General features: G+C 42.0%; 1 protein-coding gene across 3 annotated transcripts in view; it reads right to left on the minus strand.

The window, feature by feature from the left end:
• LOC137617340 (ataxin-3-like) overlaps positions 1–18,086 on the minus strand; it is a 43,520-nt gene extending 25,434 nt beyond the window's left edge. For all 3 annotated transcript variants that reach the window (XR_011039626.1, XR_011039625.1, XM_068347363.1), the window contains exons 1-3: positions 17,962–18,086; positions 14,903–15,067; positions 9,834–9,970 (exon numbers count right to left, since the gene is read on the minus strand). Coding sequence is in view for 1 of the 3 variants with exons in the window: in XM_068347363.1 (XP_068203464.1) it covers positions 9,834–9,970; positions 14,903–15,067; positions 17,962–17,985 (326 nt within the window). In the remaining 2 variants the exon portion in view is untranslated. The remainder of the gene's footprint in view (positions 1–9,833; positions 9,971–14,902; positions 15,068–17,961) is intronic.
• Positions 18,087–26,747: the final 8,661 nt, after the last annotated feature.

The raw sequence follows: 26,747 nt of genomic DNA on the forward strand, positions 1-26,747 counted from the left end.
TGCAGCGTCAACCTTCTCCGCACGAAAGTCCTGCATCAATGACGTTAACTGTGTCTGCATGGTCTGCAGCAAAGACCACTTAGGGTCTACAGTAGCAGGTGCGGCAACAGACGGTGTTACTGCCTGATGCGGTACCGCTTTGCCTCTCTTAGGAGGTGTGCAGTCATCGGAAGACTGCAGCGAGTCCGAACTGACCCAGTGGCTACAACTGGGCCGTTGGACTTGCGCGGAAGGGACCGACTTGCGCTTAAGAGGCCGCGAGACCTTGGTCCATGGTTTCTTTCGAGAAACCTCTTCCGCAGACGAGGAATAAATGGGCTCTCTCGTCTTCGTGTGGGTGGGGCGATCTTGGTTAGATACGTCCGAAACCACAGAGGGAACGTCTGTTCGCTGATTAAAGCCTCTCGAACCCTTTGGTCGTACGACATTGCTTCTCCCCTGGGCTTGGGAGCTTGCAAGAGGTCCCGGACTGGGAGGACGACAGGCACGAACAGACGAACCCTCAAGCGCAACACTATCTACAACACTTTCCACAACACTACCACTCACTTTGTCACTACCCACTGCACTCTTACACTTCAACTCCTTGACGTCTGCCATGAGTTGGTTACGGTCACTCGCCAATGACTCGACTCTCTCACCCAGAGCCTGGATGGCACGCATCATATCTGCCATCGAAGGTTGTTGAGTGCTAGAAGGGGGATCAGGAGCAACCACTACAGGGGAAGGAATAGGTTGTGGGGCATGAGGAGAGGAAAAATCAACGGAGCGAGATGAACTTCTCCTGACTCTATCTCTCTCTAGCCTACGTGTGTATTTCTGGAATTCGATGAAATCGAATTCCGAAAGCCCAACGCATTCCTCACATCGATCTTCCAATTGACAGGTCTTATCCCGACAATTGGAACAAACGGTGTGAGGATCGATAGAGGCCTTCGGAAGACGCCTTGAATAGTCCCTAGCATTACATTTCCTGAATTTAGGGACTTGAGAAGGGTCAGCCATCTTGAATTAGTCAAAGGGGAATTCAAAATCTACCCAAAGTCGTCAACAAATAATCCAAAATCAATAAAAGAATGCAAGGATGTATTGAAGATAACGTCTGCAAAGCGAAAGCTCAAAACTAGAAATGTGTACTTCACCAAAATATGTGAAAACCAATCCAGTAAGCAACAGCGAATTTAGTAGGTCTTGCCGGTGGCACGACAGAGAGAAAATTGAGTTCTGTGTTTACATTGAGTACTGAGTACCTGCTCGACAGATGGCGCTGTTGATGTACACCCCCTACCTGCATAGCGATCGCTGGCGGATTTTGAATGTAGAGTTTCTGGGCTCCGACCTGTGCCGCGCAGTGAAATACTCCTAGAGCACTATTTCTAAGGAATATAACTGCTATATATTACCAGAGAAAAAAAGCATAGGAATGCCAGGTTGAACCCAGCTCGCTCACCTATATAAGGTGTCGGTACTGGGGCGTGATAATTCACAACCAGAGGTCTCGCACTATTTAGATATCTCCTCTTCAAAATCCCCGCCACAGCGAGGTGCCGTTCAACACTACTACCACTAACCCAACCCACGCCAGTGACGTCACTCCTTTATAGCACTTGTTGTTATTAAGTCCAACATGTTTTTTTCTTGTGTTTACCCTTGGATTTATCATTATTTTATAATCGATGGCCGATTCCCATGATACCCCATCGAAGTTAAGTACTTTATCCATGAGTTTTAGCGAGATTGGGCAGTGTAACCTCTGTTTTTATTAATTGAGAAGTGTTTATATATGAACGGCGTCCCCGTTCTTACCGTTCATGGTTCGGCTCTGCCCTTTTTCTCGTTAGTTCGTCCGTCATTAATATTTGTTCGAACTTTTAGGAGTTTTTTCCTTACATTTATATAGTACTCCATCTTTATGCTTTCATCTAGCATTAATTTTAAGTTATCCTATGATATCAGTGTTAGCGTTTCATCAAGGAGTAGGTTATGTTGGTATGCCTGCATTCGTGCATGTTGGTGGATTGCGTCACCTTTGAGATTGTTTCGCTAGTTCTAGGAAGACGACCATCTCACTCATTATTAAACCTTTTAGTTTTATTACGCTCCACCTAGTTTTACATTTGGTTCGAGTGGGACTCTCGCGTATTTTGTTGTTTTTACTGTTCGATCTACCGCTTCAGTAACTAGGTTGGTACCCCTGCTTTCCATCTGCTGATGGCGTCATGCTCCTCCCTTACCACTCGCCCGAGTCCCTCTCTCGCCATATTATTTCTGCATGCCTAACCTTACTTACGTGATTTCGCTTTTAATTCATTAATTATTTTTATGTATTTGTGCATTGATATTATATTTATTGCTTTACTCCGTTATGATCATATTTTTGGGATTTTCATGTCATGTTGAGGGGATCTCCAGTTGGTAGCCCTGTCTACCACTACGCACTGGTGATTCCCCGGTTCCATACCCCCCCCCCCCCCCACAGGTTGGGGAGGCTATTCCATCCCCCCCTCCTCCAGTGTACACCCATCCTCTCACTCGATGGTTGTTGGTTATGACATACGGGTCAAGTATGCTTGTTCCTCAGTCTTCCCTCAACGTTCCGACATATTGAGGACTGAGTGTACCCACGGGGTGTGACTTAGTCTCATTCATTCATACCGGGCGGTTTCGTCTCCCCCCCTCCCGTCGCCCCGATTGGCCATCGGTCGGGGGAGGGGGAGGGCCGGGACCACCGGGGACTATCACACGTGATTAGTCGGTATGACTGCACCTTGGTGTAAATTTTGCTTTTAGCTATGGTTGTAAGAATGAGCACTTATATTAGGAGTGTCCCCACCTACGGTACCTCCTGCTATTATCGTCCGCATAGGACTTATTAATATCCCATATCATTATATTATATTCTACATGAATCATTACCTTCGTCCCGGTACCTCCGGTTGGGTAGTGGGGGTTCCATTGGCTCCCCCCGCGCTCTCCAGTGGTACCCATCGTCATCAGACATCGGAGCCTTCGGGCTCTTAAATACAAGATCTGTTGACACTGACACAGTTTTGATTAATATCCTCCCTCCGGGAGCCCTATTCAATTACAGACATTAGTTTTAGATCATAACTGGAGTTTTCTATTTATGTATTTTAAGGATGTATCTTTGGTTACTTTAAGTTTACTTTAAGTTACTTTAAGTTACTTTAAGTTTACTTTACCAACCCTGTTCCCCGGCCCCGGAACTAGTTTTGATTATATTTATTCATCACTGTTTTTTGCATCCTTTTTCATCCCTTTTTATTTTATACCTCCCTGGTAATGACGGGATGGTATATTCCTCGCTATGACAATATTATTTCATTGATAATCCTAACTTATTACGGAATTGTTTCAACAATGTCTGTTAATTTTTATAATTTTTTCCCCGGTTACTATACCGGTTCGAAATTTTGTTCATAGCCTTTTGTCCCGATTTCATATCGGTCTATTTTAAGAATCCGGAACACCCGGATCTTTTTAGGTTATTAACCTATTAAGGGATACTCACGTATCTGTATTTTATTCTATACTTCCCAAGTAGCGACGGGATAGTGTATTTCAAGCTATGACAATATTATTTCATTGATAACCTTAACTTATTTCGGGATTGTTTTAACAATGTCAGTTTATTTATAAGTTTTTCCCCGGTTACTAAACCGGTCCTAGAGTTGTTCATAGCCTTTTGTCCCGGTTTCATATCGGTCTACTTTAAGAACCCGGAACACCCGGATCCTTTTAGGTTACTAACCTATTATGGGACACTCACGTATCTTTATTTTATTCTATACTTCCCAAGTAGTAACGGGATAGTATATTTCTCGCTATGACAATATTTTTTCATTGATAACCTTAACTTATTATGGAATTGTTTTAACAAAGTCAGTTAATTTATGATAAGTTTTTCCCCGGTTACTGTACCGATCTGAACTTTGTTCATAGTCTTTTGTCCCGATTTCATATTGGTCTAATTCAAGAATTCGGAGCATCCGGATCTCTTTAGGTTACTGACCTGCTATGGGATACTTATGTATCTTTATGTTATTCTATACTTCCCCAGTACCGACGGGATAGTATATTTCGCGCTATGACAATATTATTTCATTGATAATCTTCACCTTTTATGGAATTATTTTGACAATGTCAGTTAATTTATGAAAGTTTTCTCCCCGGTTATTATACCGGTCCGAAATTTTGTTCATAGCCTTTTCTCCCGGTTTCATACCGGTCTATTTTAAGAATTCGGAACACCCGGATCTTTTTGGGTTACTACCCTACTATGGGACACTGTAGGTGCCCCTGTCGTTACTATCTATAATTATAACTTCGGATATATTATTTTGGGATTTTCATTTTATTTCCTTTGTGATTGATCGATTTAAACATTATTCTCGATCTATTTATTTTACATTCCCAACGGAGTTACCTTGTTCATTAGTAACGATATACCCTCTTTCGGAGCTCGCAGTCTCTTCTACCTTGGCGACTCTTTAGATCTGGGTTGGCGGGTTTGCCTGGAGTGTCAGGGCAAAGAGACCCTGTGTCTCTTCCTTTTAGGGTTTTCAAGGAAGCACGTGGCTGATGTCTGGCCACGTCCCGTTGTCCCTAAAGTTAAAGCTACCTGCCAGCCCTACCAAAGACTCACAGGTCTTCAAAATCACCAAACCAGTTAAGACTTCTCTTGGGTCGAGAGCGAAGCCCGGCCTGAAACCTACGACCCCGGAGGCTCCCTTCGATCCGGCAACCCTTTCCAGATTGATGCATGGCCTCTCGTGGCATGGTTAGTTTCAACCTGACCTTTCATTAGAAGAGGCCAGCGACCGATCCCAGGGATGAGGTAGAAATTTATTTCTATTTGAACACGATGTTGTGCTGATATTTATCCATATATATACATATATATATAAATTACGGACCTCTGTAGCTCACTGGCTCAAACCTCGTGTCACATACCGAGTCACCACGAATTATAGGATGGAAGATTCCTGGTGCCTCTGTGAACTTGACAATTGAATGGAATTATTGCCCATTAGGGGGAAGAGAGAGTGCTAAACCAGATAGCCTCTTACAGGGTCTCATTTGTTATGGGCTACCTCAACAGCACAATATATCATCCCGGAATTCGTCGAAAGCAATCCGTGGAAGGGGGCCTTGCACTCTCCCTTCAAAGATGGTATGTTAACCATCGAAGGGTTTGGCACCCGGACTGTAGAAGATTTTGAATTCTACCCGCCGGGTCTACAGTTCCCTCTCTCTGGTTTCGCATGCCTTACCGAGGAGACACTCGTAAGGTTTGACAAGGTCCCCAAAGAAACCAAAATGTACCCAAAGGGGCAGGCTCAGTCCACCTGGGTCCGGCCCTTAAACGAGTGGGAGTGTGTTAACACTACGTTAACACCTCACAAGAGCCCGTACACGATGTTTCTAGTGGAGGAGTAAACCCCTACTCCGTGTGTCACTAAGATATCGGACCTTGCTCAGCAGGCAATAAACGAGGACAAGCCGTTACCGCAGCTGAAGGAAACGCATCCGACCTCCCTCCTGTCCCTGGGGGATCACGATTGCTGGACTAACGCCCCGGCGACCTTCACATCGGGTAAATTAAGCGCTGACTGTGCTCCCATTCAGTTCAGTGAGTGGCTACCCAGGCTTCCGGAATCTCTGATATGCCTCGAGCTCGAAGCCTGTATGCGCCTGAGTAGACATATCAACTCGGCTACAATGGCAGAAAAGACCTCTTTAATGTATGAAGAAGAACCACCTTTTAAGGTCTTGACGAAGTCATTACTTCAAACCTTACTGTCTGATTCCTACGACTTCTTTGCGGCCAGACGTCGTTGCTGTAGGCATGTCTTGTCTGAGGCCACTATCAGACATGAGCCTAACAAGCTCATTAAAGCCCCAGTCTGGAGCTGCTAGGGTCAATCAGAGCCTCAAGGTTCGATGGGCTTAGTCCCCAAGCACAAGTTCGAACCGGCCAGCAACCAATCTCGAGGTAGAAAGAGTCTGAGATCTTTCCATTCCTTCCAATCCGGCAGTCCCAACAGGTGGTTCAAACCATCCCGGTGGCACAAGGGAGTCAACCTTTCACTTCGAAGGGTCAACCCCAACAGCAATACGTGCTGGTTCCTCAGTCCCAAGTAGCAACTACCTCCTATGCTACTTCCCCAGCCCTTAGGCCCACCTTTGAAACTCAGGATGCTTTCCAGGGTTACCAGCGCCCCAGAGGCGCTAGCTCGAGAGGAACTTTTCGCAACAGCTACTCTCGAGGCCGAGGAGGTAAATCCGCAGCAAATCACTGGGAGTTCTCAGGTAGGGGTAGGACTTTACATCTTCCGGAACCGTTGAACGTTCAACATTTGGGCTTTCAGTATAATTTCCAAAGGTCTGGGGTGGAGTTGGATAGAATGGCCCCCTCCACCAACCAGTTTTCATCAACATCCAACGGAAGAGCTAGTCTTATATGAAAACGATTTATTGCAAAAGGAAGCAATAAAGAAAGTAAATCGTTTGTAATTTCAGGATCACTTGTTCAGCGGGCCAAAGAAAGACTCAGAATAGCGAAGAGTAATCCTAGACCTGTCGCTTCTGAATTCTTACATTTAATGCGACAAGTTTCACATGCTGACCATCTCTCAGGTGCGGACCTTGCTTCTCTGTGGGGCCGTCACCTCCCCTATGGATCTTGCAGACGTTTGCTATCATGTTCCGAAAGCAAGGCATTTTCGTCCGTTTCTAGGCTTCAACTAGGCAAACTGCCTCACAGCAACTACAGAGTGATCATCTCTTACAACAGTTTTGGTTCCAAATCAACTTCGAGAAATCTCGTTTGGTCCCGAGGACAAGTTTCATGGTTAGGATTCAATGGGTTCTATGCTCCCACACTCTGTCTCCCAACAGCCAAGAGGAACGATATAGCAAAACACAATACGTTTTCTCAAAGACAAATTATCTTCCAGAAGAAATCAAGAGAGAATCCTGGGTGCCCTCCAGTTTGCCTCAGTAACAGATATACTACTGAAGGCCAGACTGAAAGATATAAGCCGAGTATGGTGCTCCAGGAAAACGAGTAATATCGAGACAAAGGGCTCGACTCCAACCAATTCTGAAGAAAAGACTTCAACCATGGACAAAGGTCAAAATCTGGCAAATCCGTTTCCTTACAATATCCACCCCCAAGCTCGTCATTTACACAGACGCCTCCCTAACAGGCGGGGGGGGGGGGGATACTCTCAGTACACGAAAGTCCTGGAACTATGGTCGACAATATTCCGCCAACTTCATATCAATGTTTTAGAGGCCATGGCGGTATTTTTGACCTTAAGCAACCGGCTCCAGCCAAAAACCAACATATCAGGTTTCTTCTAGATAGATAGTGGCGGACGCACTTTCGAGGACAACTCCGCTGGAGTCGGAGTGGTCACTAGACCCAATGTCCTTCAGTTGGATTCTTTCTCAGGTTCCGGATCTCCAGATAGATCTGTTTGCAACAAAGTGCAACTACAACTGGAGTGCTACGTAGCTCCCAGCCCGGATCCTCGGGCTTACGCCACAGACGCACTATCATTAGTCTGGAACACTTGGGAGAGAATTTACCTATTCCCACCAATAAATCTGTCGATGAAAGTGTTAGACAAGTTCAGGACTTTCAAAGGCCAAGTTGCTCTAGTAGTCCCCATCTGGCCCAAGCACAACGGGTTTCCCCTTCTGGTGGAACTGGGTCTCCACCTCGACAGATCCCCAATCCAATACTAACACAAGCAGTACAACTCGCTGTGTGTTAGCTTCCTCAAATTCAGAATGCCCTACCTTTCTGGACTTTATGAAATTTGCAGCTCAAGAGGTGCAGATATTGATCCTCAAATACGTTATTTTTAGAATCAGATAAGAGGGGATCCACCCTTCGACAGTATGATTCGGCTGTTATGAAACTTGCCAGTTTTTAAGGGACTCAAAGGTTGAGACGATGACTATGAATCTGACAGTAACCTTCTTCAGAATTTTATTTGAATCAGACTTAGCGACTTGTACTATTACCACAAATTAAGTCAGCCTTGAAGGTTTTACAATTGGCTTTAATATTGCCCTTACAGATTCATACTTCTCATCCATCCCGAGAACCTGCGCCAGATTGAAACCATCAACTCACCCTAGCTCAGTTTCCTGGTTTCTGAATGACGTACTTAAGTTGGCTTCAGACACTCTTAACGAGACTTGCCATTATATTCCATTGGTTAGGAAATCCTTGTTCTTAATGAACCTGACTTCTGGCGCCAGAATATCAGAACTTTCAGCCTTGTCTAGAGATCCAGGTCATATTGAATTTCTCTCGTCAGGGGAAGTACTCCTTTCCCCTGACAAAAGATTTTTAGCGAAAATGAGGACCCCCAGGACAGACGGTTCCCCTGAAAGATTGTCCCACTTCCGCAGGACCCATCTTTATGTCCAGTAAACACTCTGGAAGCCTACTTAAACATATCTCCCGTTCAGTCCTCGGGGCCCTTACCCATTAGAGAAGCTGAAGAACCATCATCCTGAAAGGACTCAGACAGAAGATTCTGCATTTCATTAACGGGCTACCTAGAATCATTCCCACATCACTCCCTCACGTCCATGATATATGAGCTGTAGCTACCTCAGTTATTTACTATGAACTTCACTGGACTTACTAAATATATAGGCCGGAAGTCTCCAACATTATTTAAACGCCACTGCTTAAAACCTCTGGAAGCCTTATATTTGCTACAGTGGCAGCAGGGAATGTGATTCCTCCTGAACATAGTGAACCTTAATCAACTATGTCTTGCTATCCTCTTACCTGTTATTTTGGATTTTATTTTACTTCCTCAGGTATTGTTCCAAGATTTGGGACCATTTCTCTGGTACTATTTCACTGCGCGGCACAGGTCGGAGCCCAGAAAAGGGATTTTGACGAAGGAAAAATCTATTTCTGGGCGAGAGACCTGTGCCGCCCAGTGAACCCTCCCTTGACTTCCCTCCCAACATGGGCCCCAAACCTTGGGTGCTATGAGGAGTGACGTCACTGGCGTGGGTTGGGTTAGTGGTAGTAGTGTTGAACGGCACCTCGCTGTGGCGGGGATTTTGAAGAGGAGATATCTAAATAGTGCGAGACCTCTGGTTGTGAATTATCACGCCCCAGTATTTTATACCGACACCTTATATAGGTGAGCGAGCTGGGTTCAACCTGGCATTCCTATGCTTTTTTTCTCTGGTAATATATAGCAGTTATATTCCTTAGAAATAGTGCTCTAGGAGTATTTCACTGGGCGGCACAGGTCTCTCGCCCAGAAATAGATTTTTCCTTCGTCAAAATCCCTTTTTTCTGTCGGGCAGCAGAGCTGCAGCTTATATAATCACCGGCTAAGTTTAATATTGAAAAATGCAAAATTAAATGGGGGTTTACGGTACGACAGATTACCTAGAAAATGGGATGAAAATTCGCGTTTTTATGCATATGGAAGGCCTGATCTGTTGTTCTATTTGTAAAGCATCAGCTTGCACTTTAGAGAGAGTCATCAACAAATATGAATTCATGCTCTAAATAGGCATTTTTTTCTCATGAAAACCACAATACTGTAGTTTCAATATTCAACTTGGAACAGATGTATGGTCTGCAATGGCAGCTAGCTAGTTTTCAACCATAATTTACTTGATTTGGATGATCAAACATTTTTTTTTTTACAAAAAATTAACAAAAATATTGAATAATAATTCAATAAATAACGATAAATCAAGCAATGGTATTGATTTAACCTATCTTTCCTACAGCACAAAGCACCAGGGAAGCTTACGTTGGATTGCCACGGGCAGCTTTTGCCAACGCATGTGATGAAGCAAAGGGTATTAGGGTTAAATCCCATACACGAAGAGCTGAGGTAAGAACTTGGATACTGAACATTCCACTATCGTCCATATTTACAGATGGTTGCTGCAACAGAAAGAAGAAATAGAAGTCTTATCAAATAACAGAAAAATAACATTTCTTATTTCTATACTTGCCTGCTTTTCGTACTGCTGATTCTTCAGGAGCCTGGTTTGATCAGCCCTTACTAGGAAACTTTTCCCATTTTCTTTCACTTCAATGAATACATACATACATACATACATATACCAAGGCACTTCCCCCCAATTTTGGGGGGTAGCCAACATCAACAAATGAAACAAAACAAAAAGGGGACCTCTACTCTCTACGTTCCTTCCAACCTGACAAGGGACTCAACAAAGGAATGAAACCCTCCAGCAGTAAGGGTGAAGACCTGCGGTTGCTGCCACTATTATTCTAGTCTTCAGTTTTGACGTTGACATTATCTCTCCTCTTGGTACTATGAGTCAGTGGAGATGATGGTCAATATGTACTGTATATGAACATCAGGAGAGTATAGAAAAAAAGAAATTCTATAATCAAAATGATTAAAATTATACTCATTTCTAAATCTGCCCTGATATTCTTATTGCCGACTCCCACACACTGTTGGAGGCAAGGCGCAATTGAAGGATAAGCGTAAAAAAAATGAAGCGTCATTATTTCCTCAGCTCAAAGAAATTTCTGAAACACTAGAATAAACTGCTCAGTAAATCCTTCCAATAACATTTCACATATTCTTATCCACAAAGAGCCACTAGTCAATTATCAGGCAAACTACGCATCAATGATTTCGTTTAATAGCGTCAATAATAAACTTCCAAGACTGCTTTATGTTCTATAACAAAGTTAGGTAACTGATTAATTTCATCCATGCAAACAACTGAATTTAGTTAAAAGTTTGATAAAACTTCACACTACGCAGTGATTTTAATTGAAAGTGATAACCACCTAATACATAACGTAAATTTAGAGATTTTCTTTTATCAGGTATGATGATTGGATCAACTAACATATTTCTATAATAAGGAGGGTTTAATTCATAATGAAGTTGGAGAATTGCGGTGTGTAAACTTACTTGGAAGTAGCCACTTTATTTATTCAGCATGCTATGATACAGTATTCCTGAAATTACTGTACCTTAAAGCCTTCATTAGGTTTTATGTCAGCAATAAGGTTACGTAAAGATTACAAAGGTTGTTCTCCCTCACTTTCATTACTGACTCCTGAGTTTCCTCTACCTCATTTTCATGTCCTGTAGGAGGTTTACAGTAGAATGAACATCAGCCGATTTCTTGGTTTGTTTATGGTTTGAAAAGGAGGTAGCAGTGGGAACGGGTGGAATCATATCATATTTGTATTCGCTAGTGCCTGGTTAAAATTATGTAAGACGAGCTAGTAGCGGAGTTTGTAAGTGAATTGCGACCATTGTTGGCTGAAATATGATGAAAACAATCCAAATTAGTTGAAACTTTGTTCACCTCTTCAGAATTTTTACCACCTTTAGGGTGAGAAATGCTTACAGTACTTCAGCAAGGGGAGAAGAATTAGGATCAGTCCAACCTCCTCAGTCTTCTGCCTCAAAACCTAGTTTAGTTTTATAGAGCGACTAGGATTATGGATTGCAAGGATCTGGCAGCAGAAAGAAAAGTATGTTAAGATTTTGAGGTTGTGTGAGGTTTTCAAGTCTGTGGAGCACAGCGCATGTTCGGAACCCCTCCTGGATGAAACATGATCAATAATAGAATTACTATGGGGTAGTTGAGTTAGGTATGGCTATGGTTTGATAAGGACCAGAATTACATAGCTAAGTCTAAGGGGGGTCACTGAACTTCTGATATGTAACAAAGGAAGCAAGTGAAGTCAAAAGCTTATGAAGCTCACCACTATTGAAAGATGGCTGAACACTTGTGTTGTCAAAAGGTGGAAGCGTGCCAATATCGTCGTCATCTATATTCAACTAACCTAGCCTTCCTCGGCTTCTCCCCAGAACTAACAGCAAGGTTCTTTTTTCACTTAGAACTGATAACTTGACCAACAACCAATGCAAATACTTTTCCATAAATCTTATCAAGAGTGAAACAAATTCTTCACCATGATTTTTTTTAAATCATAGCATTGGCCCCGACACAACCCACAAATGGAATGGGGATCATGATATCCAAGAAATAATTAATGCACACATTCCATGTAATAATTGCTAACTAAAGCAGGGGAAGACATATTAATTAAGAGAGTAACCAATCATACTGTGATCATGGCCGGTTGATGAAGATAACTGAAGATAATTGATTAACAGCGGCAGCAACCTGCGGTTTTCACCCTTACCATTAGAAAGATCCATTCCCTTGTTAAGGGCCTATATTCATTGAAGTGAAAGAAAATGGGTAAATTTTTCACATTTTAAATCTAACGGGTAATTGTTAATCAAACCAGGCTTCAGGAGAAAAAGCAACATGAACATCATAGTCAGAAATAATAATAATTCATAATATACAAATTTCCTTAATTCTATATACACCTTTAATTCTGGTGGTAGCTGGCATTTAGGCCCACAAAAATAATGAGCCAATTATCATGATTTTATGTACACCTTCACTTACAATGCTATAGTAATTGGAAATTAGCCAATCAAAATAATTACAAATTCATTAATCAAGGGAGTTTTCTAATAATTGTGCACACTATCTACTATGAGTAAGCTCACTAGGAAAAATCAAACACAGTACTGTATATAATATCAACCCAAAAGGATAAATAATGCACACTGGCCTGAAAAAACTAACATAATCAAAGATCCATAAATTTGTTATGCTGCAAGACGCCGCCCTTCCAACAAGAAGATACCTATACAGAGTACTTTTGGTGATGTGGGTATGTGGTGGATAATACTTTTCAACATCAGTAGACCAAAATCAAGCCTAATATTGGTCACAATAGGGAAATGCCAGTTTTACTTACTGAGCCTCCATGGCACAGGAAGGTGGAAAAACAAAAAAACTACCAAGTGGAATCTGAGCCAATACCACTGGATTGATATAAACTACCAACCAGAAGAATGAGCCTCTCAAAAATGAGATGGGCAGTGTATAGGTAGAAGCAAATCATGATTGATGACCAGATAATTAACGATCAATGCTGGCATAAAGAAAAACACTAACATATGTTACCATAACATTGCTAACCAATGCACAGTCACAAAGACAGGAGACAGCAGCCAAACTACTAGAAGTAATTTTGAGGAAGTCCTGGTCAATTTTTGATCAAATGAACACTTACTGTATATAGAACATCTGACCTCTTCCATTACTCTGATCTAGTAAAAGCACTGGAACCTGGTACTTCCTGCAGGAGAAGGAGAGAAAAAAGTACAAACCCAATTAATTCTGACAATGAAGTACAAGAATACCTGTCATCCTCCTCAAACCAAATGATAGGAATGAGGAGAAAACAGGCTAGACCTCCTTCAAAAGTCTTGGCAGAGGCTCATCAATGTCGAGAGGATGGCTAATCACCTGATGATACCAATAATGGGAGGGCAACTGCAGGCAATCTACAGCGACAGTTCCTAGACTACTCCCCACCTCTAACATAAGACATATAGAGTACAATGAAAAGTGATCTCAGACACATGTCCCGGATCCATTTACTGTTGTTCTTATATCTCTATACATTGTAGGAAACAACCACATATATCACACATTTTTTAACCAATTTGTATCTTTCTTAATTATGCAAACCTGAGGCCATATACTGTATCATGCATTTTTTATTTTTCGTAATTATGCAAAGCTATGTCCTTTAACAGCAATATGGCTTCAATAAAGCTTGAATGGCTGTTCATAGTTTGGGTTGGTTCTCCACAGTACACTCTCTCTCTCACTCATAAGGGGGGTGAGATCAGTTAGTCTTGCACAACTCCTGTTGATTGGTCTTTCTGGATTTCTTCGATATCTCCTTGTTCTTTTTAGAATTAGCATTGTCTGAAGAATCTAACAAAGGAGGAGGAAGAACTAGAAAAGGAAGGGCTCACATGTTTTCACCTGTAAGCCTTCTTTGGGGTTGAGGTTGTGGAAACCAACAACAACACTCCCACAGTGGAAGAGCCAAAAGGAGACCCGAAAGCATCAGCAACAGCGACAGCATGTGCTACACCCTTCAGTGCCTCTTCGGGAGAAGCAGCAGTTGGGAAGACACTGCAGGTACTGTACAAAAGGAAGGAAAAAAAAATTCCTCCTCCCTGACAGAGTACCACTGATACCCATGGAAGGTTAACATCTTTAATTTCAGGTTGTTATCGCCTTCGTACACCCACTCACGGCGAGGTTGCAAACACTCATGCAACCCCCAATAGGCACATGGTCTATGAGATCAATGGCAGGTTTGCACAGTAAACCAGTCACACATTTGCGGTTTTTCCGAAAAACAACTGCATATCCTTGAACTTTTAATTTAGCCAGGTTTACTCAAACACAACAGCCTGTCCTCACAACTATCTTTCTATATAGAAAAATTAAACGAAAAAATTAAATATGAAAGGCAGTAAGGTTACATGTGTATATACTGTTTCGGCCAAAGAAAAACTTGAGTGTCTACCTGATTAACAGGTGGACGGAGCTTTGCTGAAGTCATATACTTATCAAAGGACAATAGTTTGTATTCGTGTAGGAACGAACCTAATTTACAATCCTCATGAGACTATTACAATATGCAATCCAATAATTTCATTCATCTCTATTGTAGCTTATCATCATTTCTAAATTAATTTTGGTTTGAGTCATTTTGGAATGGTCAATATATCAGAATAGTGGAAGAATAGGAATATAGAAATACATGTACAGTACAACGTTTGTGGATTGTACAAATAATACATTGAATCCTAACACTATTTAAAAAGTACTGTACAATACTGTCGTTTAATTATATACTGTGTCACAACAAAGCCAAAAAAGCTTACAAAATGAAAAGAACATTGAGAAACATTTGAAACAGAATTACCTCCATGAACCTTCTAAAGTCATCTGTGTGCATCCCTAGTTCTGCCATGTGCTGTTGTTCAGCCTGATCCATTTGTTGTGCAATGTCTGCTAGGTCAACCGCTGTGAAGTACTGTCCTTGCAAAAGATTATTGAGACAGTGTTGGCCACACAATAGACCATCTTGCTGAAATAAATGAAAGTTTCCTATGAGTTTTTGAACAATCTGTACCCAAGCAAAGTTAGAAATTTCCAAATTTTCTGTTGTAATACAACAAAATTTTAAGAGTAATTCATTTTTTCCTAGCTAAACAAACCGTGAGACCTTTAAAATACAAATATGTCTTCAGGGGCATTAGAACAACCATTGAATTGTTAACGAGGTACTGTACCAGCACTTTGCTGCAGTAGAGGGGCTTGAGTGTCTCGATGATGAGCTGGGCAATGGTGGTGGGGTAGTTTATCCACCCTGGCAGGCTCAACCATACCGCTAAGGCCAGTTCTGAGAGACCAGACCAAGACTGGACCCCTATAGGCCTTCTCCTTTATTTAAGATAGGCAAAGGCTAGGAGAAGGAAAACTCCAAAATCAAATAAAAAACAAGACCCCAACGGCGGAGCTTCCCAGCGCCGGCGGAAGAGGGCAATGCCTGTCGGGCAGGCAACAAGGCGGGCCTTGACATAACAAGAACCCGGCAGCCCGATGCAACCAACATCGGAGAAGCCGCCTGTCACATATGTCTTGAGCCGCGGTGAAAACGGTGTGGGCCAAGTGTGTGTGCGTGGCCGTTGCAAAGCCACGACCACCCAAAACAATATACCCAGCTACTGGCATTCTGTCGTTTTATCATCAGACAAAAGCACCCACCCCATAGATGGGAGGCTGATTGCTAACGACAGAACCCAATACTCGGACACGAGTGGGCGCCGACGACGACTGTACAGTAGTTGGTAATGACAGGTAGATCGAGGGGAAAGCTCTGCCAGGGACAGAATAGCCACTTTTGTCCTTATATCTAGGAGTGAAGGGGTGAACGAAGCTTTTTGACTTGGTAAAGCTTAATTAAAATATTGTAATCCATACTTAGCTTAATTACATATAATACTGTACGGTACAATAAATGGTTTGGAGAAAATACAACTGTTACTTAAGGTGGTTTATGGTGTTTTGAATATTTTCTATACTGTAATGATTTCTGGCAGAAATCCATGATTGTTTTAGTTATGGTGGGACAACTACTATAACTGAAAAAACTATGGGTATGAGAAAAGTAACGTCATCAATAACGGTTGAAACACCGTAAAACATACCATGTAGCAGTCTTATTTTATGTTATTTATATTAACTTGTTTAAACTTTGTTGTTTCCACCAGTCATCATCATCAAAAACCATTCATCGTAACAAAAAACTTCATAGTAATGAAACAATAAAAACATGAGCATTCGTTTGCTAGGCTTTCCAGTCACATGGAAAACGTGATTTTTAAATTTCATTTTCTCTGGAGTCATTCGTAGCAGTGTTCATCGTACTGCAAATATCTCCTTAAGGGCTCATATTTACCTGTATATTAGTCTTCGTTATGCCGCAGTTTGCTTTGCTCGCGATTTAACATTATCTCATTGCTCCTATGTTCTGGCAAGCGGAACACAGTTCGCTATGCACGCTAGCCCCGTGGGCTACTATTTAGAATAGTTTACGTATAACATTTTGACTTCAGTTCAAACACGTACACGTTCCCAAATCAAACTTACTCGACTTAAGATGATAAAACAGTACAGCATAATAAATCAATTCTATTACAATCCTTAAAAATATCGTAGAGTAACTGATTAAAACCACAGGGTTATATTCAGGAGAAAATTGTAGCTTTGCGCTACAGCATCAGTTTGAACATCGGACTTGGCTTCTATTTTCCAATATCGGACTAAATACATCAAACATAGTTTAAACCCTAACCTATCATTATTACCATAAATATAAGAGCAACTTTAATATAAGTATATCCCAATATTGAAAATGAAAACTTAGAGGTTTAGAATATATAACGTACTAGGCCACTTATTCTGTTGAAAAAAGTAAATTTCGACCGAAACACCAACTATAATTTTTTTCTGAATTATCTGGATGGAATCGCGTTCCGTAGCAGCTGATATGATAATAAGCAAACAGGAATATTTTATCAAAATCTTTAACTTCATTAATAGTTTTATGACATATGAGATACAAAAAAGTATATTAGCAAAAATCTATTTAATCATTAAAGTTATAGTGTCTTAACTACTATTGTACTATTCTATAATAAAACCCAGAGCCTTTGTATATCAGCGGCCGGTTCCTCACGCGTTCATTAAAAATGAACATCAACTAACCTAAACATTCCCCCCTAACCTAACCAACAAGCTGTGTCCTTACCTACTTCCCTAATGGGAGGGGGGCTAACAGCTCCCTTACACTGCCATATTCTAAGTTACCCATAATAATACATACAGGTGGCCGCTATCATACATATACCACTAAAACCCACAAGGCACACTAAATTTTCATAAATTAACCTGGAACTGGTATTTTTGTAGTGAATTACATGGCAATGTAACCTAGGAAAAAAACTACTGTTTCTTATAGAAAAAATTACGATCTCTTCAAAAATGACACTCGTTTCCGTCGCAAATGAATAGTTTCAGAAATATATATACATCTATATCCTACGATAATGGGGGACCCCCAGTGGGAACTCGGGGTTTTGGGTGGGGAAAACATACTGGGGAAAAGAAATATCTGCTTAGACCAAGAACCACTCAAAGACTTATGATGTATAACTATTTGGCATCTCGTAGTCTTAACCATATTCCTAATATACCTAAATCCTTTCAGTTTAACCCAAGACTACGTTCGACTAGCCTAAGGCTTAGTGTAGCCTGTGATACGGTAGGTGGGTCCAAGTTTAACACTACTTTCTCGGCACCCAATATTTAACTTTAAAATTTCAATACCAGCAAATATAAAAACTCTTCAAATGATATACTTTGGATAATTGTGAATTTTCATGAATAATACTTGTACTTTAAGTCAAAGTTAATTACCTTTTCGTGGTATACCAGCTCCATGGTATGACAACATTAGTACTGTAGCCTTGTTTACAGGGTTGCCAGATTATTCGACTGGAATATCCTACATGAGCCTTAAAATTGTCGTTTTTCAACCAAAATTATCGTACACAGTTTCAAAATAATTATTTACGAGTTACATGATTGACTTATTTCAAAATATTTTAGTATAATTGTTTAATCAAACACACACACACATTTATGTATATACATAAGGTATGTATCGTACATCGTACTAGACCTAAAATAATCGTACATGTATGATAATTATCGTACGAATGGCACCCCTCCTTGTTTATCTTCTTCCTCTTCTTCTTTTGCGTAATAGAGAACGTTGTCGTCCTGTTCTTTCGTATCTTATTAGCTTCCTTTTTTGTCTTATTTTATACCTTTCAATATATTTCACTTGTTCAAGATAATTAATAAAAGAAATAAATTTATAGATAGTACTGTATATCTTGCACACCTTTCTTGCCATGTTGTTTAACAGTTACTCTCTAAATCTGGTATAATTATGATTATTTATAACCTCTAAACACTTACTATCAGATGGAAAGGGATCTTGGGTACTGATTCATATGGATAAATCTAGTATTAATAATTATCGACAGATTGCTGTTCTAAAAATGTACAGTCCTGTTCAAAATTCCGTGGACACTCATATGGTTAATCTCTAGAACATTGCCACTGTCCCTTGCCTCTGCCATTCATGAGTGACCTTTAATCCTTTAAACCATAAATCCAGTATCATTCTCAGAGAACATATCTGAAAGGTTCTCCATATTCTCATTTACTCCCATACGTGCTAAATGACTATATCTTCTCTTTGACACCCATTTTTGGATTTAGATTACCCAGTACAACCACCCTAAATCATTTACTAAACACAGTCATGCATCTATTCAGACACATCCCTCATGCCCCCGGAAAAAATATTGATCTAAATTTTCCCACCTTGGATGATGTGCACTTACTATTATATCTCGTTCTCACATTAATTTTATTACTACAATTTAAACTACCACAATTGTATGCCATACTATGTTTACATGTTGCTCAACTATCACAGTTACATGATTTAATCTATCCATACATTCTTTCTGACACAAATGATAAATTTTTCCCTTTACACTTTGTCCTTCTAATTCTGTCTCACTTAAGTACTAGGCTATATTACTTTTGCCCTTCTCCATAAACAAATCAGCTGTCATAAATATTCAACCTTATGTATCTCACCCGTGCTATGATTTACTATCTACTATATTAAATATTTTGTAACATTGAGATACTTTCTTATTCAAAGGTCTTATACCATCTTACTTTACTCATTTACTTTAAAGGTAGCTATCCTAGTCAAATGTACCAACAGTTTATGAGACAACAAAATCTGAAAATAGGTTGATATCAAAGACATAGATATGTTTCAAAACTTTGTACAGTCCATGGAAATAAAGATTTACCGTAAATACAGATCATGATTACAATTTTTGATATTTCAAATTGTACCAGCTGTACATAAAACTGTTAATATGAGTTTATGAATTAAAATTCAATTATTGACAAGATTTTTCGCGGCTATGATAAGTTGAAATTAAATTCTGATTGTCTTGTGATTGCACTTTTAATTAGTAACAGTGCTTTTTTATTAAATCAAATGTAAGAATAAGTAAATACTAGCATCTCTTAAACAGTTTGTGGTCCTGATTTTATATTTTCAAAGGAAATTAGAATAAGCCGTTATATAGGTTAGATAAGAGCTACTAAGGTTCTACTACTACAATACCGTTCCAAGCGGCAAGCCTTGAAAGGCTTGAAGTAAACCTTAGCAAATTAGCTCTCAATCTTAGAGTCTGCAAAATTAGCCAAGAAAAATCAACATGAGTGACGCAGATGGTGCATCAGCAGGAGGCTCCGCAAGAAGAAGTGCAAGAAGCTTCGAAGGAGCAGGAGAAAAGGTTGTAGGACTCTTTGTGAGAACAGCGATTTCAAGACGCACACTGGATGCCATCAGTGAAGTGGGTTTGCATTTTCTTCAACAAGAAACTGGCAACACATGGACTCTGGATGTATACCACCCGTTGACTCTTAGCTCCTTTTTCCAACTTAATGGGCTTTATCTACCAGGGAAAACTAATGGGATTGTAATGGAGTTCAAAGAAGATGTCATGGAACTAGCACATCTTTTTCCAGTTGTTTGCTTATTGCCAGATGACCGCGAAGAACGAGTTCATGTGGGGGTGTTTGTGATTTCTGCAGAAGGAGAAGGAACTACCTATGACTGGATGATTTGTACATTCGGATCTGAGAAGTCAACCCGTAGAATCCTAGAGATGTTATCCTCTGTTTGGGATACCACACTGGCACTCCCCCAGAATAAGTATGCTAGTTTTATAAAAAGAATGTATGCTGAACAGAATTTTTTTTCTGCTTTTCATAAATCTTATTACACTGTGGTTTGTAATCAAACTGAATTATACTCTCTTCTCAAACACAGTGCAACCTCCTTAATAACTAAAACTTTATCAATTATGTGGTTCTACTACCCATGGACAAGGCACCGTCTGGTTAACAAGTCATCAATGAAGAGTTATTGTGAGTTATTTCAGAACTTGACTCCTTCTCCGAGCAAGAAGATGAACGAGGCAGACACCACTAATTTCCAACTGTATGTCACCACACTGATGCTTATGTCAGCCTATTCTAGACCTGGGGATTTCCCAAGACATATTGAGAGCAGATTTAAAGCACTCAAAGCTTCATACGGTAGTGCCATTCCAGCTCATCTTGATGCTGCCACGATAATAGCAAGCTTGAATATCAATGTTAAAAATAGATTAAATATACCAGTTGAGGCAGCAGGGTACTGGCTCAGCGTTGATCAAGAAGGCAATTATCACCCAGAGCTCACTTTGCAAGAACTTGGGGACCCAGTAACTTTAAAAAAGCAGGGACTTTTAGACCATCCCTTCCCCATGGCCCTCATGGAACAGGGTCGATTAGTTTACCTTAATTGTAGGCTGACAACCACCCAATGGGCACTGGATGTTTGTAAAAGAGTGCAAAGCCATTTAGGAGGAGTCTCATCTGGGTGGACAAATGATTACAAAGTGTTAGAAGAAAACGCAGATCTCATTTCTTCATATCCTTATGCTGGACTCAGAATCTTTGAGCATGAGCTGATCAAAACTCGAAGATTTCCAAGAATGGCTTTGCTAGGAGTGGCAGTTAGGAAGAAGATGCTAGATCCAACCCAGGCTGCGGAACTAGAACATTACGTGACCTCCAATTTCACTTCCAATTTGTTCCCCCATGAAATATTAGAATTAGAGCTTTTGACCATAATCTGTGCAGTTCCTGTAGAGGAGACTTATTTGGCATCAATTCAATATTCTCCAATAGATGTAGCTGAAGATCTTGTTGCAAGAATACCTGTTGAGCAGGTGGAAAGAATCAAGAGGCGATTATACGCTATGCAAAACATGGGGGCCTGGGCCACTGAGAAATTTGAAATAGATCACGCCCAATTAGCTGGGGCCCTTGCCTCCGAGTGAAGAAATTCCTGGATAGTAGGTTGAGTGAGAGAGAAGGCCAAGTGAGGAATATGGTCAGATATATCCAATCAGTTCAACAAGCAAACGATGCAACCAGGGAAATCAACATGTGGGCGGATGAAGTCAGAGAAGTTAGCAGTCGAATTCGTCCTCGTACATTCATAGTAAGAATACCCTCTGATTACACAGAGCTAGAGAAAGTAATGGAGGCTTCTTTCTCTTTAATATACCAAGCCATTAACTCATTTGTTCCCTCTATCTTCATAGATGAAATGGACTAATAGAAGGATCAATGTCAATAACATGTAGAAAAAAAAAAAAAAAGTGCCGATGGAAAGGCAAATCCCTCCGCCCAACCACAAGAACAAGTCCAACTTCCGAACATCAAGACCTTTTGAAACATTTGTGAATATGAGTATTGTGTTTAAAAAGGTTAAAAGCAAAAGTATTCACCCGAGGATCAGTGATGAAGATGAGGATAATTCGGCCGAAGATGAGAACCTGATGTGAGATTTATGGAATTTTTGTGAATTGTTTTAGTCTGGGGTTAGCCTAGGGTGGTCACTAGAAAGGGTAACTTCCTTAAATTATATTGAAGCGTCAAAGGAATTAATGTGAATTATTTTAGTGGTGTATGTATGATGACGGCCATGCCCCATAACTACACTATACATAAGAATACGGCTGTTTAAGGATGGATATTTTAGAAAATATCATACATAAAGTTATGAAAAACAGAAGTACACAATGTGTTGAATGCATGCCGATAAGATAATTTTAATTATTTGAGGAGTAAATTCCAAATAAATAGTAAAATCATCTAACATGAAAACTGATTCTGTTGTTTTCAAGCTTATTTATTGTCTAATAGGAATATTTTGGGTCGGATTTAAAGCTTCGTTAATCCTTTGTTTGCGGGGAGGGATAATAGTTAATCTGCAACAACATAACATTTAAACTACCATCTGTTCAGAATTCATGCCCTCATTAACAGAAACAATCTTTTTGCTATTTGTTATAGATTTTGTGTCTTCTCCCAATTTCATTTTACACATATCCTGCTTTTCATAAATATGAAACCTTCGAATAAAATTTACCAATTGATTTTAGTATTTTTTTTCCCTTTTTATCCCCTTGGACTCAAAATTTCCTCAAAACGGAAATTTTCCTCCAACTGGCCACATCATGACTAACAGTGGTTAGGGCTATATAACGGATTTTGAGCGAAGCAAAAAATCTATTTTTGGGCTCAAGCCATGGCGTCCTGATGGAAGGTTCCTTTTTGGTAGCTTCCTTGGGTAAATAACTACTAAGATATTCCCAGAGAATTTAACCACAGGTTATCACAGAATTCTAACTTCTGGAGCGAGTATCCTAAAGGTTTCCCTTTTAAGACATCGTATATCAACAGGGGACGCATGTATAAACGCGCCACATAGCTATCTACACCCCGAACAGAGTTAATGCTTCGGTGTGTAAGGGTTGAGAATAGCTGGGAGCCGTTCCATAGCTAATCTCATTCGTGGCTACTACTGATACTCGAGACGTAAACAAACGGGCGCCATTGCTTGAATGACGTCACGTCCGTCTTCATCCTTTGTTCAGTAGCTCGCCCTACTTAGACGGATTTTCCCTGTGTTCTACTTATCGCTTTGCATCTTCGTAATGTCGGTACCTTCAGCCTCGCCTTCTTCTGGAAAGTTGAGTACAAGGTTCCAGTATTGTTTAGTTAAGCTCTGACCGTAAAGTAAATATTACTTTCCGAGATAATTGCTGTTTTGTGGCAGAGCTGTGCCTCTACCGGACCCGCCATTTTATGGCGTCGTTGTTGTTATGCATGCCTTATTTAGTTAGCCACAACAACGCTTCCGGCCTTATTTACTAATCGAATACATTAGTTTATTTAGTCTTCATAGCTAGGAACTTTTATATCGTGTTTCGACGCTTTTTATCGGTCATCGATTGACCTCATACCAGTCGGCTACTATAGCCCCCAGGCCAGAGCGCCTGTATATAAGTGTTCATGCATGATTTTATTAGTGATCCTAGGCTAAGTTATGAAGATAGTGGCATTATTTTACAATACTTTTGACAGTGATGCAAGTGTTTTTTCGCCTTCAGGGACCATATAGGGGATAGGTTAGTTAGTGTCCCTAACTAACCTAACCTCCTCGTAGGACCCCTATATGCTTCCCTCATCTCCTGCCTTGGCACTCCCTCTGTTTAGCCTTGATTTCCTTTCTGAGTAAGGGGATCAAGTGTCTAATGGAGTATTCATCGCCTCTCAGTCCTCCCTAAGGGAATGACCCCCCCTTAGGGTTGCGTCTGAGAGTGAGGTTAGGCTAGCCCTTCCTCTATGGCTAGGAATAGTCTATGACCTTCCTACCATAGCAATATGTCTTCTATCCTTCCTAGTTCAGGGCTTCTAGCCCTGTTCTAGGTTAGGTTTTGGAAGGTTACTCTGTCCCCTGCTGAAACTGTACCCATGCACCGTTTCAGCCTGGCAGCCTTATCTTAGGTTAGGGAGTGTCCTCCTTTTCCCTAGTGTCTGCTCTGGTACAGAACCCCTTCCTTGGAAGACCCTTCTCTTCTCCCCTCCCCACCTATCCCTTGTATAGCCTAGCCTACACTTAGGTTAGTCTATACCCATCTGTCCCCTGTCCTACAACTCCTCTTTAGGGTGGAGTGATAGGGCTACCTTGAGCTTCCTTGTGCAGTCCGCTCTGGTACATATACCCTTCATAGTGTCCTATGGGGTTAGCCACTGGATGCGTTCTGCATGTGGAGGTCTCTCCTCTCTTGGGTGTCCCCTAGCCCTCCCTTGGGCTACCCTGCCCCCGGTCCCCTGCGACCCCAGCTCCTGGGTGATAGAGCCTGCCTCTATCATGGGTACACCCTCTCAGGGGGGGATGTTTGGATTCCATGACGACTTCTTACATCCCTCCCCCTGTCTCTCTCTCTATCCGGGTGCCGGTCCCTTGCCGCCTCCACTGTCGGCGATACCTGCCTCCTACCTTGGTGACTCTCCCCTACCCTCATGCCGTCAGCCCCTCCGCTTGCCGGAGGACTGTCGACCGCCGCCGGCTCCCGCCGACGGCCTTCCTCCTTCCTCCTACCTCACCGTCCGCTTGCCGGTCGGCCACCGGTGTGCCGGCATTCACTGCCGGCAACCGGGTTCAGCTATAACCATCCTTATCCTAGTCACCAATCCGGCATCCTCCGACCGCCGGAGCCGCCGCTCCCCTGCCGGCGTGCCACCGTTGTACCGGCGGCCGCCACCCTGGCTTTACTCTTGACTTACATTTTGTCTGTCCTAATGCCAGAAACTCTGCTGGAGCGGCCTCCGGCGTGCCGGAGGTCTGCCGGAACCTCCCGGAGGCGTCAAGGATACTTGCACCCCCTTCTCTTAGCTATCACTTGTATACTGATAGCCCTACACTGCAAACAGATAGCCTGTTTACACTCTTTAGATCAGTGCCTTGGTACTGTTCTATTAGTAATCATGCTGTCCCTTTGCATTCTTCAATATTCCAGCATGCTGCGTGCATCTTAGCGCGGCTGGTTGCCGGAAGCAGTTACCCTAAGGGACCTGTTAGTTCCCCAAATTAAGGACTGAGTGATCTCAGTCCCAAAACTTATCCTTGGTTTCCATGGAATTCCATTGCCCTGTGGAATTTCAGGGAATGCTATCCTGTGCCTTTGGCCATCTCGGATTACCCGGGGATAATGCTTGCGGTAACCAGACGGGCGGGATGCATGGAGTATGTTCTCTTTACTACTTCATTTTCTATGCATCACACCCTTTCTTTAAGTTAATATTAATGATTAATCTTAACTTAGCTTAAGAACCATTCTTATGACTCCCCCATACTCATTTTCTCTTTCTTCCACAGGAGGAGCAGATGAAGTGTGATTTCGACTTCTGCGCTGTGAAACGCCCGCACTTCTACGGGCATACGGCTTGCAGGACTCACGCCCCTTGTGCTAACAAGAAAGGGGATCTGAAATTCTGGGACCCACTGGATTGTACGGTCTGCCAGGCTCAACTAGTTGACGCCTTCCATAACCCTCCCTCAGCGGAGGTCAGGGACATTTCTCGGGAGAAGCTACGCAAGTGGGTGCGTGGCTTCCAGAAGAATGCCACCGGACCGTACTTGGCCACTGAAGAAATGAGGTCACTCTTGTTCCCTAAGGCCTCCCCTGATTCAGTAGTACCCAAGGATGTGATTCCCACTGTCCAAATTACAGTGGAACCTGATGTTGTCATGGCTCAGTCCATGCACGAGTGCCGCCTGGATTCTGAAGATGACGAACATATGTCGGACGTCTCGGAAGACACAGAGAAGACTCTTATGGCTCAAGGAGCTGAAGATGATGAAGACCAGGTGGAATACGCCGAGTCGGAGCAAGATGTCGCTCCTCCTTCCATCTCCGCTCCTACTCCTACACCGACGGAAGTATCTATCCCGTCTACCTCCACGACCCCGGATCCCTCTTCTTCCACTCAAGAAATGATCCGGTTGATTAGAGCCCTCATGGACGACAGGTTAAAGGAGAATCAGGAGTTCATCAGGTCCATGATGGGATCCAGAGAACCGAAGAGGATTTCGGTTAAGGATCTCCCCGCTTGCTCACATGCCAACCCGTGGAGGTATGCTGAGCATATGGTTATCGCGACCGGCAGGATCTTCGTCAGCGACAAGATCGGCACGGTCCCTTTGGAAGACGTGGAGTTCTTCCCAAACTTTGAGGCCTACCCGGACTGTTACGTCCGACTTCGTTCCGAACCCGCCTCTAAGGAAGAGACCGAACCCAAGGAAGAGATAGTGTTCGATCTCGCGAAGGCCCAGGCTATGCTAGCCAACACATTCAAGAGTAGGGGTTTTACCTGCTCCAAGCTTCCGGCCCTGAGCAAGAAGCACCCTACTTATGTCGCACCTGAAAATGCGATTCTTCCATTCTTGGAAAAGGCCTTCACTGCGTGCCTTAAAGCTGTGGAAGAGGGGAAAGCCTGCCCTGCACTGGAGGAGTGCAGACCCTTCTCCATAGTCACTCCCCCTGACGCCTGACACTGGAAAGATATCCAGCACACTTTCGTCGTGGGAAAGCTAGATCCTGACGTCGCCGGACGTCAGTTTAACGAAGACCTCCCTAAGCTCAACGATCACCTCCGTCGGGAACAAGACACGAAGGAGAGGCTCGCAGCATCTA

This window comes from Palaemon carinicauda, chromosome 23, assembly GCF_036898095.1.
Source record: "Palaemon carinicauda isolate YSFRI2023 chromosome 23, ASM3689809v2, whole genome shotgun sequence".
NCBI lineage: Eukaryota > Metazoa > Arthropoda > Malacostraca > Decapoda > Palaemonidae > Palaemon > Palaemon carinicauda.